The following is a 16,384-nucleotide window of genomic DNA, read 5'->3' on the forward strand; positions in this document are numbered from 1 at the left end:
AACAGTGACATCCAGGGACTGAATTCTGCCACCCACAAGTTGGCTTATTATGAAGTCTGGTGGCTCTTTCCCCTTTCATGTAATTTCATAATTTCTGTTTATTTTGCTCTTTATTTCTTCTTTTCCCAGCTAGTGGAATTTCTGTCTATTCTTTCTCCCCAGGTTAATCTGGCACTTCAGTGGTTACTTTCTCACTCTTAACACAAGTACGGTTGCATTTTTTTTTCAGTATAACACAGTCATAACCCCATAATGATGCTTTACTGAGTAAGTTTCCTGCATCAAGGTGAAGCTTTCACTGTACTTTCAACTAACGGTTCTTTCATTGCTTCCCACCCACTCCTCCTAAATCCTGGATTTTGCTGAGATTGCTTTAAAAATATTTAATATAAAAAAAAAATTAAAAAAAAAAAAAAAGAAAAGAAAGGGGCGCCTGGGGGGCGCAGTCGGTTAAGCGCCCGACTTCAGCCAGGTCACGATCTCGCGGTCCGAGAGTTCGAGCCCCGCGTCAGGCTCTGGGCTGATGGCTCAGAGCCTGGAGCCTGTTTCCGATTCTGTGTCTCCCTCTCTCTCTGCCCCTCCCCCGTTCATGCTCTGTCTCTCTCTGTTCCAAAAATAAATAAACGTTGAAAAAAAATTTTTTTAAATAAAAAAAAAATATTTAATATAAGATTATTAGTAAACTTTTCTTTCAGTGTATAAGTTGTCATTTCCTCAATACCTAGAATAGTACCTAGCACAAATGAGATATTCAATACACAGATATGGAATGAATATCTTTTTTACCCTAATATACATATGACATCTTGATAAATGTATGAGTTTTTAATTGCAATCTTCCCCCCCCCAACCCTTAAAACTAATGATATTATCAATAATCCTTAACAGGTCACAAACAGGAAGTTTGATGTTGATCTCGCTCTCTCCTTTATAAGTTATTATTCTTTGTGAAAGCTTGTGAGACTTTTATTATCATTATCATCATCACGCTTGGAATTCCACAATCTTACACAGTAAGTCTAGATCTTTTAAATGTCCTATTTAATAATCTTGTCCGGGACTCTGTGGTCTTTTAACCTGCACCAAAGTCTTTCTGCAGCACACTGACATTTTCTACTATTATCTATTTACTTAATTTTTTTCTACTTCTTCTTCCTCCTTCTAGATGCTTGCTATTTTTTCTTTAATGTTTATTTTTGAGACAGAGAGAGACAGAGCATGAGCAGGGAAGGGGCAGAGAGAGAGGGAGACACAGAATGTGAAGCAGGCTCCAGGCTCTGAGCTGTCAGCATAGAGCCCGACGTGGGGCTAGAACTCACGGACTGCGAGATCATGACCTGAGCCAAAGTTGGACGCTTCACCGACTGAGCCAGCCAGGCGCACCTAGATGCTTGCTATTTAGATTAGGTATCTCGGCTCTAGAGTCCATGTCTGCCATCTCATTGTTTCCTTGTCTTTGTCCTTTTGCTCCGTGACACAAAAGAGTTCTTCCACTTGATTCTGCCAGATAAGTAATTCAATTTTCAGAAAGACTACACCCGTTCCTCGTTGCTGGTGTAACAAAGTGCCATCAACTTAGTGGCTTACACAACATAAATGTATTAGCTCACACTTCTAGAGTTCAGGAGTCTGAAATCAAGGGGTCGGCAGGACCGTGTTCCTTCTGAAGACTCTGGGAGAGAATCTGTTTCCTTACCTTTTCCAGCTTACCTAGAAGCTGCCCACATTCGTTGGCTCATGGGCCCTTCTTCGGTCACTCTGCTCTGCTGCCGCAGTTACATCTCCTTCTCTGACCCACCTATAACAATGTTGTGAGGACACCGGGCCCACCAGATCATCCAGGATAACCTTGAGACCCTTCAACTAATCACCTTGAAAAGTCCCTTTAACCACGGAGGGGCCGTGTGTATAGAATCAGGGTGGTTGGGACTCGGATACTTTCACAGGGTCACTATTCCGCGATCACAAGGACTTTTTCATCTTTTGCCTGCTGAATTTTTCTTTTTCTTTTTTTCACATTCTAGGTGGCCTTTTTTCTTCTCTAACTACACGTCCTTAAAAGTCCCTATTACTTTTAAGAGCCAAGTACAAACTCTTGCTTGTCTCTCCATTAGCTGTCAACCTCAATGGGAATCAGCTGTTCTAGATCCTCATCTTTGCAGTCATCACTCAGCCTCCAGCGAGCGATCGTTTTCCTTTATGCCCCGCTATCGTGCCCTTCACACCTCATCACGTCAGACCGCCTGTCAAACAATGACAAACCATTTCGGGGGCCCAGCAGTTTCTGCTTTGGGGGGCTGGGGAAGAACGCCAGTTCTTCCTGATTCAGGAAGCAGCAGCCTCGGGGCTCCGGGGTGTCTCTAGCATCAGTGCGCTCCTTTATCAGAGGGAGGAAGAAAGCAGGATTTGGCCAAGGATGCTAGGTGGCTGGCGGGCGAATGCAGTAAGTAGGGGAATCCAGAGGCCCTTTCTCTAAGCCCCCTTGGGGACTCACAGAACTCCAGCCTTCTCCTGGGTTCTAGGAAAGGTAAGTACTGCCCCCTCTACATCTCCTGCCCCGCTTCCGCCCAACGCTGAAGAGGGAGAAATCCACTACCTTCTCTTTTGGAGAAGCTGAGGTCTTGAATGTACTAAAATGTTACAGTATTTCCAGAGCTCCCGAGTTTAATCATTTTACTTGTCAACGGGTAATTGACATTTATGGGAGAATATGGGTTAAGACAGATCTCAAAGCTATAAAACTTTGACTATAAATATAGTTTAGAGTGTCTAGTAGCCAAAGCAAAAAGGGAAACAATTAAATTATCGAATTAATGAATACTTCCATACAAGGAGGTTTACAGTAAGACAGCGTCGCATTTTAAGATTTGTGAGTGTCGGGGCGCCTGGGTGGCGCAGTCGGTTAAGCGTCCGACTTCAGCCAGGTCACGATCTCGCGGTCCGTGAGTTCGAGCCCCGCGTCGGGCTCTGGGCTGACGGCTCAGAGCCTGGAGCCTGTTTCCGTTTCTGTGTCTCCCTCTCTCTCTGCCCCTCCCCCATTCATGCTCTGTCTCTCTCTGTCCCAAAAAAATAAATAAACGTTGAAAAAAAAAAAATTAAAAAAAAAAAAAAAAAGATTTGCGAGTGTCTCTGAATCAAAGCTTAAACAACATACTAGTCTTACAGATACCTTTTACTTTTTATCCCATTTCTTCATAAATTACATGGTGTGTATCTGTAGTTAATGCTCATTTAAATTCTTTATCTGATTAATAAAAATACAATTCCGAACTACATTTCATTCCCTATATTTGTAAAGAAGTATTATTCCAGTAACCAGCTCAAGACTAGAAAAAATAATCTGATGAGTATTCAGAAGTTTGAAAGGGAACAGGGATCAGGATACACAGTATTCCAGCTGCCAATTTTAGATTAGGCAAAAAGTTAGAGATGCCTGCTTTGTGGTATGATGTCTACAAAGCCCATTACAAATATCTAGACCTATCACTATATTTTTCAAAGGAACAAAAACTAAAGTGGTATTTCCGAAGTACTGTATTTTTATTTTCAGGAGACACAATGCTAGGCACGCAACGGACAGTTAGTAAATACTGACTGGGGTGCCTGGGTGGCTCAGCTGCTTAAGCGTCAGACTCCTGATTTCAACTCAGGTCATGATCTCACAGCTCATGGGTTCAAGCCCTGAATCGGGCTCCTCACTGATAGTGCGGAGTCTGCCTGGGATTCTCTCTCTCCCTCTCTCTCTGCTCCTCCCTCTCCCTCTCTCAAAATAAATAAATAAATGTTTAAATAAATACTGGCTGACTTGCGTATAAAAATTAAGAATGCATTCTCATCGTCTTCAAACAGAGCATGCTTTCATTAAATGACTAGATTCACCTGGAACAACACAATTTTCAAAGACCTTACCATCCTTCACTGTGTATCATTACCTACGTGAGATGAGTAAGCTTGTGTAGGCAGAATGTCCCATTATAAATGGCCAAAAGGAACGATGGCTATTGCAAGGAATCAAGACATACCACAAACACACATTGGAATGTTACGTGAATTCAAATTGCACTAAAAAAAATCGTCAAAATATCCTGAGCAACTGTATTATCCTCACTTTATTTCAAAATGAATCTCACAGGTTCCATGTCAGCATTGTCTAGTCAATAAGTCAAATTGGTAGACAAAACCTGTTTGGACTAGTCATGAAAAATAAAAAGGGATTCTCCAAGAAAACCACAAAGCAGCTCATTTAAGGTCAATTTAACGGTATTATTCTGTTTTTCTTCCAGCCACGACATAAGATTTCACTACCTCAAAGGAAATTATAAGAGTATCTATTTGCATTCCCCTAGGTGATTGGCAGTTCAACACCAATTAGTTCAAAATTACACTGTTACTAGCATGTAATAAAAACAACACCTTTCATCTTTCTTACACAGGTCAGAATACCTTCAGAGCCAATAACTTTGATCAAGTAAGTATTTTTGATCCTGCCCCACCCGTCTCTTTGGATTCAGGAAAACTAACAGCTGAAGGCAACTTTTCCCAGCTTTATTCTTAAGCTGAAAAACGAGTGCGGTATTGAAAATATTTTGCTTCCAAGATGACAAAATTTCCCAAAGCCCAGCATCGCTTCAGTAACTAAGCCTTAATATACAGACAGCTTTAACTGACATTCATATGTTAAAGGGAAGATACTAATGATTTAACTTAAGACACATAATGCATTTTTAAAACTAAATATAAATTCTCTAACTTGGTTTGTAAACAACTCAAATAACATGAGGCAATAAAACAATCTCCCTAAGCAATCTGGTGTCCTAAACCAAGTCTCGTAACAAATACTATTTAGAAGTAGACACCTCTAGAATAAACAGATTAGCTTTTCGTTTAACTTTTTAACTTAGCACAGAACCAAAGAAAAGTTGATTAGAAAACCTGCTAAGTAACCCTTTAAAATTTTGATTATACTGAATATGTTAAACTGACCAATATGATCTCTAGTCACCAGAATGAGAGGTCTCTAAAGTACCTTTTAATTATCTCTAATCGCTTAGGTGGATGATTTTGTTGCTTAAAGCCCCAAACGCCCAGAAACTCACAGAGCCAACAGCCCCATCCCCGAGGCAAGCGGCAGTTACGGCAGAGCACAGCGCCGCCGCTGATGAGGCGGTCCCCGGACAGCATCTGAGAACTGAAGCTGAACATCCAGGTCTCCACGGCATCTATTTCAGCACCAACAAACACCGCTACTGCCCCCAGAAGAGACGGGCGAGCCACACACTCAAACACTCCATTTCTATTCCACTCGCAATGCTATTATTTGTGAAAATATTGGTTTCTAGTTACTCGGGACACATCTGCAAAAATATGCCTCAATACAGAATCAAGTAATATAAGACTTTTTATACCCAACACAATTTGAAAATTCAAATACACATTCATTCTAAATGAGCACAAGCAAGATAGAAAATATTTAAAAATCAGCTTTAAAAACATTTATAAAAAGCTATATACAATCAAAGTAATTGTTTTTACCTTAGACATAAGTTATTGGTAGATCTTAAACTGCAGGAATACCATCATCCAAATAGGTTGTGGGTGAACAAGTAAGTCGCGTGTACTAAATTTATCTTCTGCTAGTAAGTTTAGATCATTTATATACAGCGATCTAAATTTCAGAAAATAGATGATCTTGACTCAAGTTATTCTACAGTTTGTCGCTCTAAACTATTCTTCATCTACTGATATTACATATTATCTTACGTCTCTTCAGTCACATCATCTTATCCCACAACGAATCGTTTGGGCTACACCTTACAGTCAACAAAGCGAGTGCCTAGCCCGAGAGGCTGAATAAATTGTAACAAGGTACCTCTCACTGTTTCAGACGTTTGGACTCAAATGTTGGTAATGTGAATAGAAAGAAACCATTTAACTAGTTTCACTGGTAGAATTAATCTTCTTTGCTGTTAGCTCAGGAAGTCAAGATATTACTACTTTCTTCTACCACAGGACTGCCATTCAGTGTCACAATTTTTGCTACGTATGTACGTTGTTGATGAGAGCTCGTCAGCCAATCAGTCTAAGCCTAGTCGTGTCTCAAACTGGCCTGGGGTCTGACCAATTTGAGACATTCTCAACTTCAGTGATACAACCAGCAGTAAACAGTATTCTTAGAAAACCACTGCTAGACTACAGAAGAACACGTAGAGAAAGTCAAGATGAAGGCATGTAGAGGACAGAAGCTAAAACGTGGCACAGACACAAGCTTCCTCCCGACAGTAAGGGCGTGGCCCGAGAGCCTTCAGATAAGCCTCAGCAAACTGTCAGGCAGCGACGATAAAGAGTTCCTCCGACAGGATGCTACTACGACTGCCTGGCAAACTCAGATTCGTGATGCATGAGCAAGACTCCAAGACTGATGGGGACCAAATGCTTCTGACGGGTCACTAGGTTCCGTGAAAAGATCGAATGTGGGTTTTTTTCAACCTTTTCTTTTTCAGAACACAAAGCTACTGCAACCAGACACTCTGCAAAAATGAAACAAGTACACGTGCTGCGCTCTTAAGAGTAAGGAATTCATCCAAAAGCTTCAATGAAAAAGGCTTCTTTAAAAGATCAAAATCAAGCAGAAAAGTAATTGCTACTAAAAGTGATATGCTAACTTTTTATCACGAAGATGAAAATAGCACCTAAAAAAATTGAATGGAATCATTAAGTTCAAAGTCTACAATATTTTTAAATAAATTACATTAAAAGAACTGTGAAGGTTTTGAACTTAAACAATAAAAAATAATTCCTATTCATTAGGGCACTTCTAACGTTACCCAGTACACCCATAGGCTATATACACACGAAAGCTAATTATTTCAATTAATGCTGTTGCATTACTTAAACATTTAAACATGCTAACGATATATGCATCCTCTTAATCCTGGGTAGGAATTACAAAAGATCTACCACAATTAACGTAATGGGACTTTCTGTTGGGCTGCTCTTCTGGGGTCTTGGAGTAGAAATGGTTCCTGACTGCTCCTATCTCATGGCTTCACAATGGGGGAAAATCACCTTATTTCTGCTTTTTCACCTACACCCCAACCCCGGGGCATAAGGTCCTCCAGCCCTCAATCTTGGCTGCTCTCCAGAGTCTCTACTGTGGGCCTTCCTCAATACTGGCTGCACGCAATTCTTTTATCACCAAACTTGATTTCTTCTACCTTCTTCACTTCTTAAGGTAAAACGACAACCCTCCGTCATGCATGTTTTTCAACGATTCACTTAACTCTCGCAACAAGTTAGTTACCACCAACCCACTATGTGACTGGGGATATCACAGGATCAGGAGTACGGGAAGGAAGAAGACGAACAAAAATGCCTGCCCCTGTGGAGTTCAGGTTCTACTATGGAGAGACGGGCAGCATATAAAAAGTAAAACGGGGGCGCCTGGGTCGCTCAGTCGGTTGAGCATCTGACTCCAGCTCAGGTCGTGATCTCACGGTTCGCGGGTTCAAGCCCCACGTCGGGCCCTGTGCCGACAGCTCAGAGCCTGGAGCCTGCTTCGGATTCTGTGTCTCCCGCTCTCTGACCCTCCCCCGTTCATGCTCTGTCTCTCTCTGCCTCAAAAAGAAATAAAAATTAAAAAAAAAAAAAAAAAAGTAAAATGGTGTGTCAGAAAGTGGAAAGTGCTACAGGAAAACATAAGGCAGGAAAGATGGAAAGAAGGGTCAGGGTAGAGGTGGTGGCAATATTAATCATATCCCCTAAGCTACAATGTGGAGAAGCCCACCAGGAAGGGGCTCTTTGGTAAAGACCTAAGAGACAGAAGGGAAACACGTGATAACGCCCTGAGACAGGAGGCGACGGGTCAGGGAAGAACAGGAAGGAGACTGCAGGAGAGGAAGTCAGAGGGCACACGGGGTGCAGAAAGAGGACCAATGCCAAGACTGGCCTTTATTCAGACTGAGAAAGGACACCACCGGAGGAGGGCTCTGAGCACACAGGTGAGAAGATGTGACTTACGTGTCAAGCACTCTTTCTGACTTACAAGGTCAAAGATAGATGCACGGAGACTAACTCGTAAACTACTGCAAATATCGAGCCAAGAGGTGACTGCTGCTTAAATCAAGGTGGTGACATACCAGAGCCAACGGCTTTGCTAAAGGAGTCCGTGTGGGAATTGAGAGAAAGAGACTCCCAGGAATTAGCGTGAGCACCTACAAGAACGGATCCACCACCTACAGAGGCAGGTCAGCTAGGACCGAAGCAGAACTGGGGAATAAGACCGTCAGCTGACTTCGGACACGGTATGTTTAAGATCCGTGTCCGGCATCCAAGTAGAAATGTCTCCTAGACGGAGGAAGAGGTGAGAGCAGAGGTCAGCAGCACACAGATGGAATTTAAAGCCAGAAGACCAGATACGATAACCCGAGGAGTGCAGGTGAACAAGCGTCAGGAGACTTTAAGGACGGAGGCAGGGAGCGCTCCGGTGTGAAGCAGCTGCGGACACGGGGAGAACCAGCGGGGTTTTGAGAAGCAGAGGCTCACGGAGCAGCTCCCTCACGAGAGTGTGGTGAACCAAGTGGAGTGAGGAGTGTGGACGAGGCCCCGGAAGGCACCAGCCACCGCGACAACAGCATGTCAGTGGGGCACCGCAGGCAGGAGTGCGTCCCAAAGCAAACGCGGAGCGCGGAAAAGAAACCGAGGAGTGTCCAGCCCATGAGCTCTGCGTAAAGACAAGCGAAGCAATGAGGTGGTGAGCCAGAGGGACAGGAGGTGCAGACAGACTGGCTCATTTCTTCCCCTCCTTCCCTCCGTTCATTCACTCGTTCTGAGAAAGTATCAGCACATCTCTATGCTGAAGGAAACGATCCAGTTGGGGGAAGACTGGTTACAACGGCCACAGTTGTGTCCTTGAATCAGGGAGAAGGCACTGAATCCAGTGCCACCAGGGGTGGGGGAGGGGGGGCTTTGCCAGGAGCGTGGACAGTGCAGCCACAGCGGAGGGAGAAAAGGCAGCACGTGGTGGGGGACTTGCACGCAGCGGAGTCAACGGGAAGGAAAAAGCTCGTGAACGTTTCAGCACGGTCGCTTCATCTTCTCAAGAAGAGGGGAAGCAAGGTCATCAGCTGAGCGTGATGGTGAAGTCTCGAGGAAAGAGAAGACATTAACGGTCATGTCGGAGAATGTGAAGTACATTTAAGATACGGTCACACGTTTAAAGAAAGGCCAGGTGGTTACAGTCGGTCAGCTCAACAGGCGCCAGGCAGAGAGAGGGACGGGGCGAGCAGGGCACGGAGTCAAACGATGGCCCGGAATTTCAACTGTGTGAGGCAGCCAGGGTCCGATGGGCGAGAAGGAGAAAAGGCGGTGAGAAGATATTCAGATGGACAGGCGGCACGAAGGACTGCAGGAAACAGCACGTGACAGGTGACTGACCGTACGACTGCACAAGAGCCGATCACCGCCAGTGACCGGGCTGCGCTGTGGTCCCAGGCAGCGAGTAGCTGAGGAAGACCATTCAGAGAGAGGCCGACGGCTGGCCAGGAGGGCTGCAAGAATCATCCACACGGACACTGAAGTCACCAGTTGTGACAGGCGTTGTGGCAGAGAGAATGATCACGAATGAGGAGCTAACGCCCTCAAGGTGGCAGAGGGATTGTCTGGAAGGAGAAGAGTGATGGGAAAAGGGAGAAGTAATGGGATCACAATCTAATGACATGAGGTTCAAAGTGTCCACGCGCAGCAGAAGACAACACGAGGAGGGGGGGGGGGGGACACAGGAAAGAAGAGAACCGCCACCTGACCGGGACTGAGAAGCCGTCTGTGACGGGAAAGTCACGTTTCTTCTAGCGAGGGTGGGGGGTGGGGAGACTGAGGACCTGGTGGTTCCGCTGCTGTGACCCAACGGTTTTGGGTTCCCCACGGTTCCCCGCAGTTCCACACGGTATCCGCAGAGTCTCGGGAGCTAAGGGACAGTGGGAAGTCAGGTGAGAGTGGGGCGCAGGAGGTGCAGGGGACAGTCTCAGAGGCAAGGCTCCCGGAGACTCGGGCTCCTGATGCTGACCGCCAGTGCAGGACGCGCTCTCTCTCATGGCCTCGAGGCAGCCGCGAAAGAAGGCTGTGTGCTGGGGACGCCGGGAGCCGGAGCCCCGCCAGGCCAGTGGTGAGTTCTGGGGCTGTGGGAACCAGGTGGCTAGACACCTGGGGCCCCCTCCTGCTCCGGGAATACATACAACTCCCACCATCTGTTTCTTTTTTCCAAGTATTTCAGTGCTGGATAAAATCTTACAGACACTCACCCGGTTCTTCCCTTCTTCAGCCAACTCATCTACGATCTCGAGACTCAGAATCTACGTTTATGTGCTTAGAGGAAGATGCGCAGCAAACAGAAAAAGGAGGAGAAAGCGTGGAGCCGATGGCTAACAAGACGACTTCTTGAGGACACTGGTTTACCTTCTCGTAGCGTACAGGGTCACTTTACCTTATCAACATATTTTCTGAAGCAGTAACAATATCAGCAGGAACAAAGCCTCCAGCACCAGCAAGTGACAAACACGAACAACGGGAGGTCACAGGCAGGCATTCCACCAAAAAGCCGTACTGACATTCTAAAAACCAAGCATGACGGTTCAACTCTAATAATACAGTAACCACCACGACAAGTTGTAGATCTTCCAGGAAACAAAGTGTTATGTTTTTTCAGATGGCTGGGAGCTTGGCTCAGAGCAAACCATGCAGATATCCCAGATTCCTGTGATGCGCGTCACACGTTCCCAAGCAGACAAGAAAACACACGCAATGGCCACTAGCAAAACACGACCGTGAATTCTGGGGTAATTCACTGCTGTACATTTTTTTTTTTAATTTTTTTTTCAACGTTTATTTATTTTTGGGACAGAGAGAGACAGAGCATGAACGGGGGAGGGGCAGAGAGAGAGGAAGACACAGAATCGGAAACAGGCTCCAGGCTCCGAGCCGTCAGCCCAGAGCCTGACGCGGGGCTTGAACTCGCGGACCGCGAGATCGTGACCCGGCTGAAGTCGGACGCTTAACCGACTGCGCCACCCAGGCACCCCTTTTATTTATTTTTAAAAAAAAATTTTTTTTTCAACGTTTATTTATTTTGGGGACAGAGAGAGACAGAGCATGAACGGGGGAGGGGCAGAGAGAGAGGGAGACACAGAATCGGAAACAGGCTCCAGGCTCCGAGCCGTCAGCCCAGAGCCCGACGCGGGGCTCGAACTCACGGACCACGAGATCGTGACCCGGCTGAAGTTGGACACTTAACCGACTGCGCCGCCCAGGCGCCCCAACGTTTATTTATTTTTGAGACAGAGAGAGACAGAGCATGAACGGGGGAGGGGCAGAGAGAGAGGGAGACACAGAATCGGAAACAGGCTCCAGGCTCCGAGCCGTCAGCCCAGAGCCCGACGCAGGGCTCGAACTCCCGGACCGCAAGATCGTGACCTGGCTGAAGTCGGACGCTTAACCGACTGCGCCGCCCAGGCGCCCCTGCTGTACATTTTTAAAAAATCTTTTACTCTTATTATTTTGCAATTCTTTTCAACAGCCCAGAATAAAAAACATCTTAGATGCCTGGGTAGCTCAGTCGGTTGGCCGTCTGACTCCTAACGTCAGCTCAGGTCATGATCCCTAAGTCGTGAGATTGAGCCCAGGGTCAGGCTCCGTGCTGAGTGTGGAGTCTGCTCAAGGTTCTCACTCTCTCTCTCTCTCTCTCTCTCTCTCTCTCTCTGCCCCTTTACCCCACTCCCCCAAGCCTTCTCTCTCACTCTCTTAAATAAAAAAAATGTCTTTAATTTACCTTTTAAAAATAATTTAAAATACAAAACATTTTTACAACAAAATACATTTGACACAATACTAAAGAAAACCCATGGGGATGATTTCCACTACTAACCTTCTATGATTTATGCTTTCTTAAAAAATAGCAAATCATAAAATACTGTTTATCTTGTTTTTCCCCCCTCTGCACATATTGATAAATACACCGTACTGAAGCTCACAATTTTAATCTATATTAGTCAATATGCCCATTTTGCCGCGGAACCATTTATGTTACAAGCCTGTTGTTTTCCACCGGAAACAGTCTACAATGCTAACGAGCAAAGAATGACAAAACGACAGCGACTATCCCAACGTATCGTTAAAGAGTGTCAACGGAAAGGCTTTACCAACCTACCAACAGAGCAGTCAGAAATGGTACGTGACCTACCAAAATGGCAGAAAATACAATTATACTTACTATTAGCTATCACAGCATGCGTTTAACCTCTCCAAATTAGATTGCTGTGCTAGTCAGGGCATTTTGGTTTTTTGGGCTTGGCTTCATTTCGTAATACATCTTAGCCTTGTGGCAACTACTTCTTTTTCAGTTTCTTTAGATATAATGAACCGCTTTTGAATTTGAGGAGCCAAAGGATCTAGAAAGATTATGGAGGGACTGTGTCTCCCCTCCGTGGAAACGAAAAGTGGGAAAAGGCTGTATTTTTTGGTTTGGGTTCGTTTTGACTCAACCCAAATTCTTTAATTCACGGGGCACCATCTTGGACGCTTCCTGGGTCTCAGTCTCCTGATCTGCCAGACGGACCTCAGGCTGAAACACAACTGCGCACTACAGGCAGCTTCCCAATTCAGGCGCTTTTATTACGTAACAGCATCGTTACCTAAATAAGACAAATTGATTATAATGGTTACTACTGTGATGAAATTTTATAGACCTGACAGTATTGAGTCAAGTTGCAATTCTGATTAAACAGGCTTTAATGTTGAAATGGCTTTATTAAAGTTAGAAGAATACAAGATACATGTGGTACCAGTCTAAAAGTTATTGGTACCAAAGGATACAATATTATTGACAAGAATTCTTTAAAATAGATACAAATCTGAAATTCTTTCACCTAAGAATAAAGCTCTAAATGTTAGCAACACTTTTTAATTGATGATTTAAATTCACTATTTGTAACTGAAGAAAGCAGGTGTATTTTTTTCCTACTTTTTCATACTTAAAAGTAACCTTCCATTTTATACTTACTCTTCAATTACGATCCTGAAATACAGTTAGCTATTAATACTCTGATGTTGGAGTTGGTTTTCAACATTAAAGAAAAAACCAACAACTCTGTAGGAGAAGAGAGTGCAGAATGAAAATCATTTAAATAAAATTAAAAGAAAACTTATCCAAACCATGTCATTTCTCTGTTAAACTATCTCATTACTCTTTTCTTCATTGGTTCTTCATTTGAAGCCAAAAAGGATGAGTAACTAAAAATCGGACTTTAAGATCTACGACATGCTTACTTGGTTATCATAGCTGATAATGACCACATTCCCAAGTAACCAGAGCCCCTAAGCTGTTTACTTAGGTAACAGTACTTAGGTACTTAGGTTAGCTGCCCTAACCAGTGCCCCTAAGCACCACTGAGACACTCAAATTTGGCACCTAGAAGCAGAAAGACATACTACTTTTCACCTTAAAGATTTCAACAGGAAAGAAACGAAGTAATGATACTAAAGTATCCTTTATCTTACTAAAGTAAGAAGGGGCGCCTGGGTGGCTCAGTCGGTCGAGCACCCGACTCTTGATTTCGCTTCAGGTCGTCATCTTGTGGTTTGTGAGATCGAGCCCCAGGTCGGGCTCCGCACTGGCAGCGTGGAGCCTGCTTGAGATTCTCTCTCTCTCAATCTCTCTCTCCCCCGCTCGCACACACTCTCTCAAAACAAATGAGTATTAAGAAAACTAATAATAAAGTTGTTAAGAAAACATACAAATCTGTAAAACCTCAGTAACTGTGAGTCGTAATGCTTAAAACGTATCAGGGTATTGGGGGCAGAGGTGCATCTCAGTGGCCAGCGTCTCGGAACTGAGCTGGCCTTGCTAGAGGACAGTGCACTCCAGCCAGGCAAAGATGGGAACTTGACCACAGTGCCGCCAGTCCTCAGCAAAACTGTCCTCACCTGGAATGTTCACGTGTTACTCTTACGTCTTGACCTCGTGCAACACGGCACAGCGTACTAAGAGGCTTATATTTTTCTATATTTTTCCCCCTCAATCAGTGTCTTTCTTGAATTAAATAATTTTTTTTATTCAGCTCTAAATATGTAATACATACGTACCATTTAGTCGTCTCTGGAGTGCTTCCTCTTCCAGGGTAATAATATAAATTTGTTCATCCAGGTCTTCAAGAATCTAAATTCAAAGATCAAACCATTGACCGCTGCGTTATTACAAAACTAGTGCTCGTGCGGGTATTTAGGCTGTTTCGCCTACGATTTAGATAACCCTTCAAAAATATTAGGAATTTAAAATAAAAATCCTCAAACTATTCTATCTACAAATTAAAGAAAAATGTTTCAGTACGTGACTAAACACATCAAAAGTTGGCTATTATAAAGTCTACCTATATTTAAATTTAAAGGATTAAAGAACACTGCACCTCTCTCAATGACAAATAAATATATGAATTCTAACCTTCCAAAAGGCTAAATACAGCACTATCTCTTATGCCCAAACCAATTATTATAGAGCAAGAAGGAACAGATGACTCCATGCAACATTGGTTTCTCATCTATATTTATCTACATAATATTTAAAACAAAAAATCTATAAACTCAATCACTACCATGCAATACTTTCCACTTACATCATCTTTACATACTAAAAATTTTCTGCAAATACTGAATAGTGGTATTATCAAAATCATTCTGCAGAGAGAACCCTAGAGAAATATGATGCTTATATATACACCACTCACCACGCCATACAACACTAATAAAAAACAAGAACAAACCACTAATCAATCAGCATTACATAGGGTATTATCTGCACTATCTTCACAACTGACAAAACCTAAAATATGTTTCACTCTAGCTTTGTAGAGTTACAGGTATCGAATCTGCAGAATTTCTGTAAAATTTACTTAGAACAACCCAACAATTCCCAGTATTCCAACAAATATTGATAATCCCTTATTATCAACAGGCCTAGCACCGACAGCAAAATAAAACAGTAAAGTAACAACAAATCATAATAAGCAAATAAACAATTACAAAAGCTGACTTTCCTAGAAGAAAAGGGTGGGGAAACCCACTTCAGCAGGCCACCAGTGAGGGCCTCCCCCAAGAGACGACCCTTGAGCCCTGAGTGGGAAAGGGAGGGCAGACTGACCACACCAGTGCAGAGCAGACTAGGCTGAGTGATTCAAGACAGGCTCTGCACCTGAAGCAGGCAGGGGCCACACCTTTAGGGGCCATGGTACCAAGTTTCTTACCTGTCAACGTTCTCACCGCTTTCTACTGTTTGGATCATAATCCACAGTTTTTACCGTTCTTAAGGTCTAGCCCAGACAAAAAAAGATTTCTTCCTATGGCGCAAAGTGTCCATTAGTGACTTACCACCACGGGTCTGTCTCAGTGTGAGTGAGTGACAGTGAGGGGCACACGGACATTTGCGTTAAGTGCTTGTGTGCATCATGCCCTTGATTCTACAACCATCCATGAAAAACAGAACGTTATCATCCCCATCTCACAATATGCCAAAACACAAAGGTTTGGCAAATTAGAGTTATCTGCCTTTGAAGCCTATGCTCTTGACCACTCTGAGCTACTGGGGACCTAAATACGAGTCAAACACAGTCCTTGACCTCAAACAGCTTACATTCTAGTGTCTGGAGAGACAGAATGAACCCCCCAAAATAATTATAGTATTAAAAGAACAGTCATAACTGAAGCTAAAAGAAACAGTGTTACAAAAGTTAAGAGGAAGAAAGATTCCCGACTTCTAGGTGGGATGAAAAAAAGTTTTGGCATGTGTTTTTGAGGATAGTGGCCTCAGCTGATAGCTTAATTTACTACAAAGGGGAAAGGCATTTGGGTCGGAGGAAACTATAAGCAAAACACAGAGGTGAACAGGTAGAAAGGAGGCTCAGCAGCGAAGTAGCTCGAGTACTCTGGAGCTTATGGCCAGATCGAACAGTGCTCCAGAGCCCAGGGTCTGAAACCAGCGTCTGGGATCAAACCCTGCCCCACCCGCACTGACCTGCAATCTTGTACAAGCCACTTAATCTCCCTGAACTACACGCAGTTCAGCCATAAAATAAGCCCACCACCTAACTTAGGGATTTGTTAACAGGATTAAATGAAATGTGTGTAAAATACAGTACTTCTCACAAACATATAGCCTATACTGATTAAAAAAACAGTATTATTAGATGTTAGGAACCAGAAAAAAGGTGTAAAGTTTTGAGGATAATAATAATAATAATAAGTTTAGGAGAAAAACCAGCTTTGGGAAGGGAGCTAAATACGTAGTTTGGTTTTACAGAAGATGAGCTTTCAGCTCCGTGGGGTATTCAGTTACAGCACTTACAGT

The 16,384-nt window shown here is 43.7% G+C and overlaps 1 protein-coding gene across 8 annotated transcripts in view; it reads right to left on the minus strand.

Moving 5' to 3' along the window:
• Window positions 1–16,384, minus strand: part of LMBR1 (limb development membrane protein 1) — a 151,187-nt gene that overhangs the window by 41,067 nt on the left and 93,736 nt on the right. For all 8 annotated transcript variants that reach the window (XR_003967335.1, XR_003967336.1, XR_003967334.1 and 5 more), the window contains one exon: window positions 14,131–14,203. Coding sequence is in view for 5 of the 8 variants with exons in the window: in XM_030308893.1 (XP_030164753.1) it covers window positions 14,131–14,203 (73 nt within the window). In the remaining 3 variants the exon portion in view is untranslated. The remainder of the gene's footprint in view (window positions 1–14,130; window positions 14,204–16,384) is intronic.

Source organism: Lynx canadensis, chromosome A2, assembly GCF_007474595.2.
Source record: "Lynx canadensis isolate LIC74 chromosome A2, mLynCan4.pri.v2, whole genome shotgun sequence".
Taxonomy (NCBI): Eukaryota; Metazoa; Chordata; class Mammalia; order Carnivora; family Felidae; genus Lynx; species Lynx canadensis.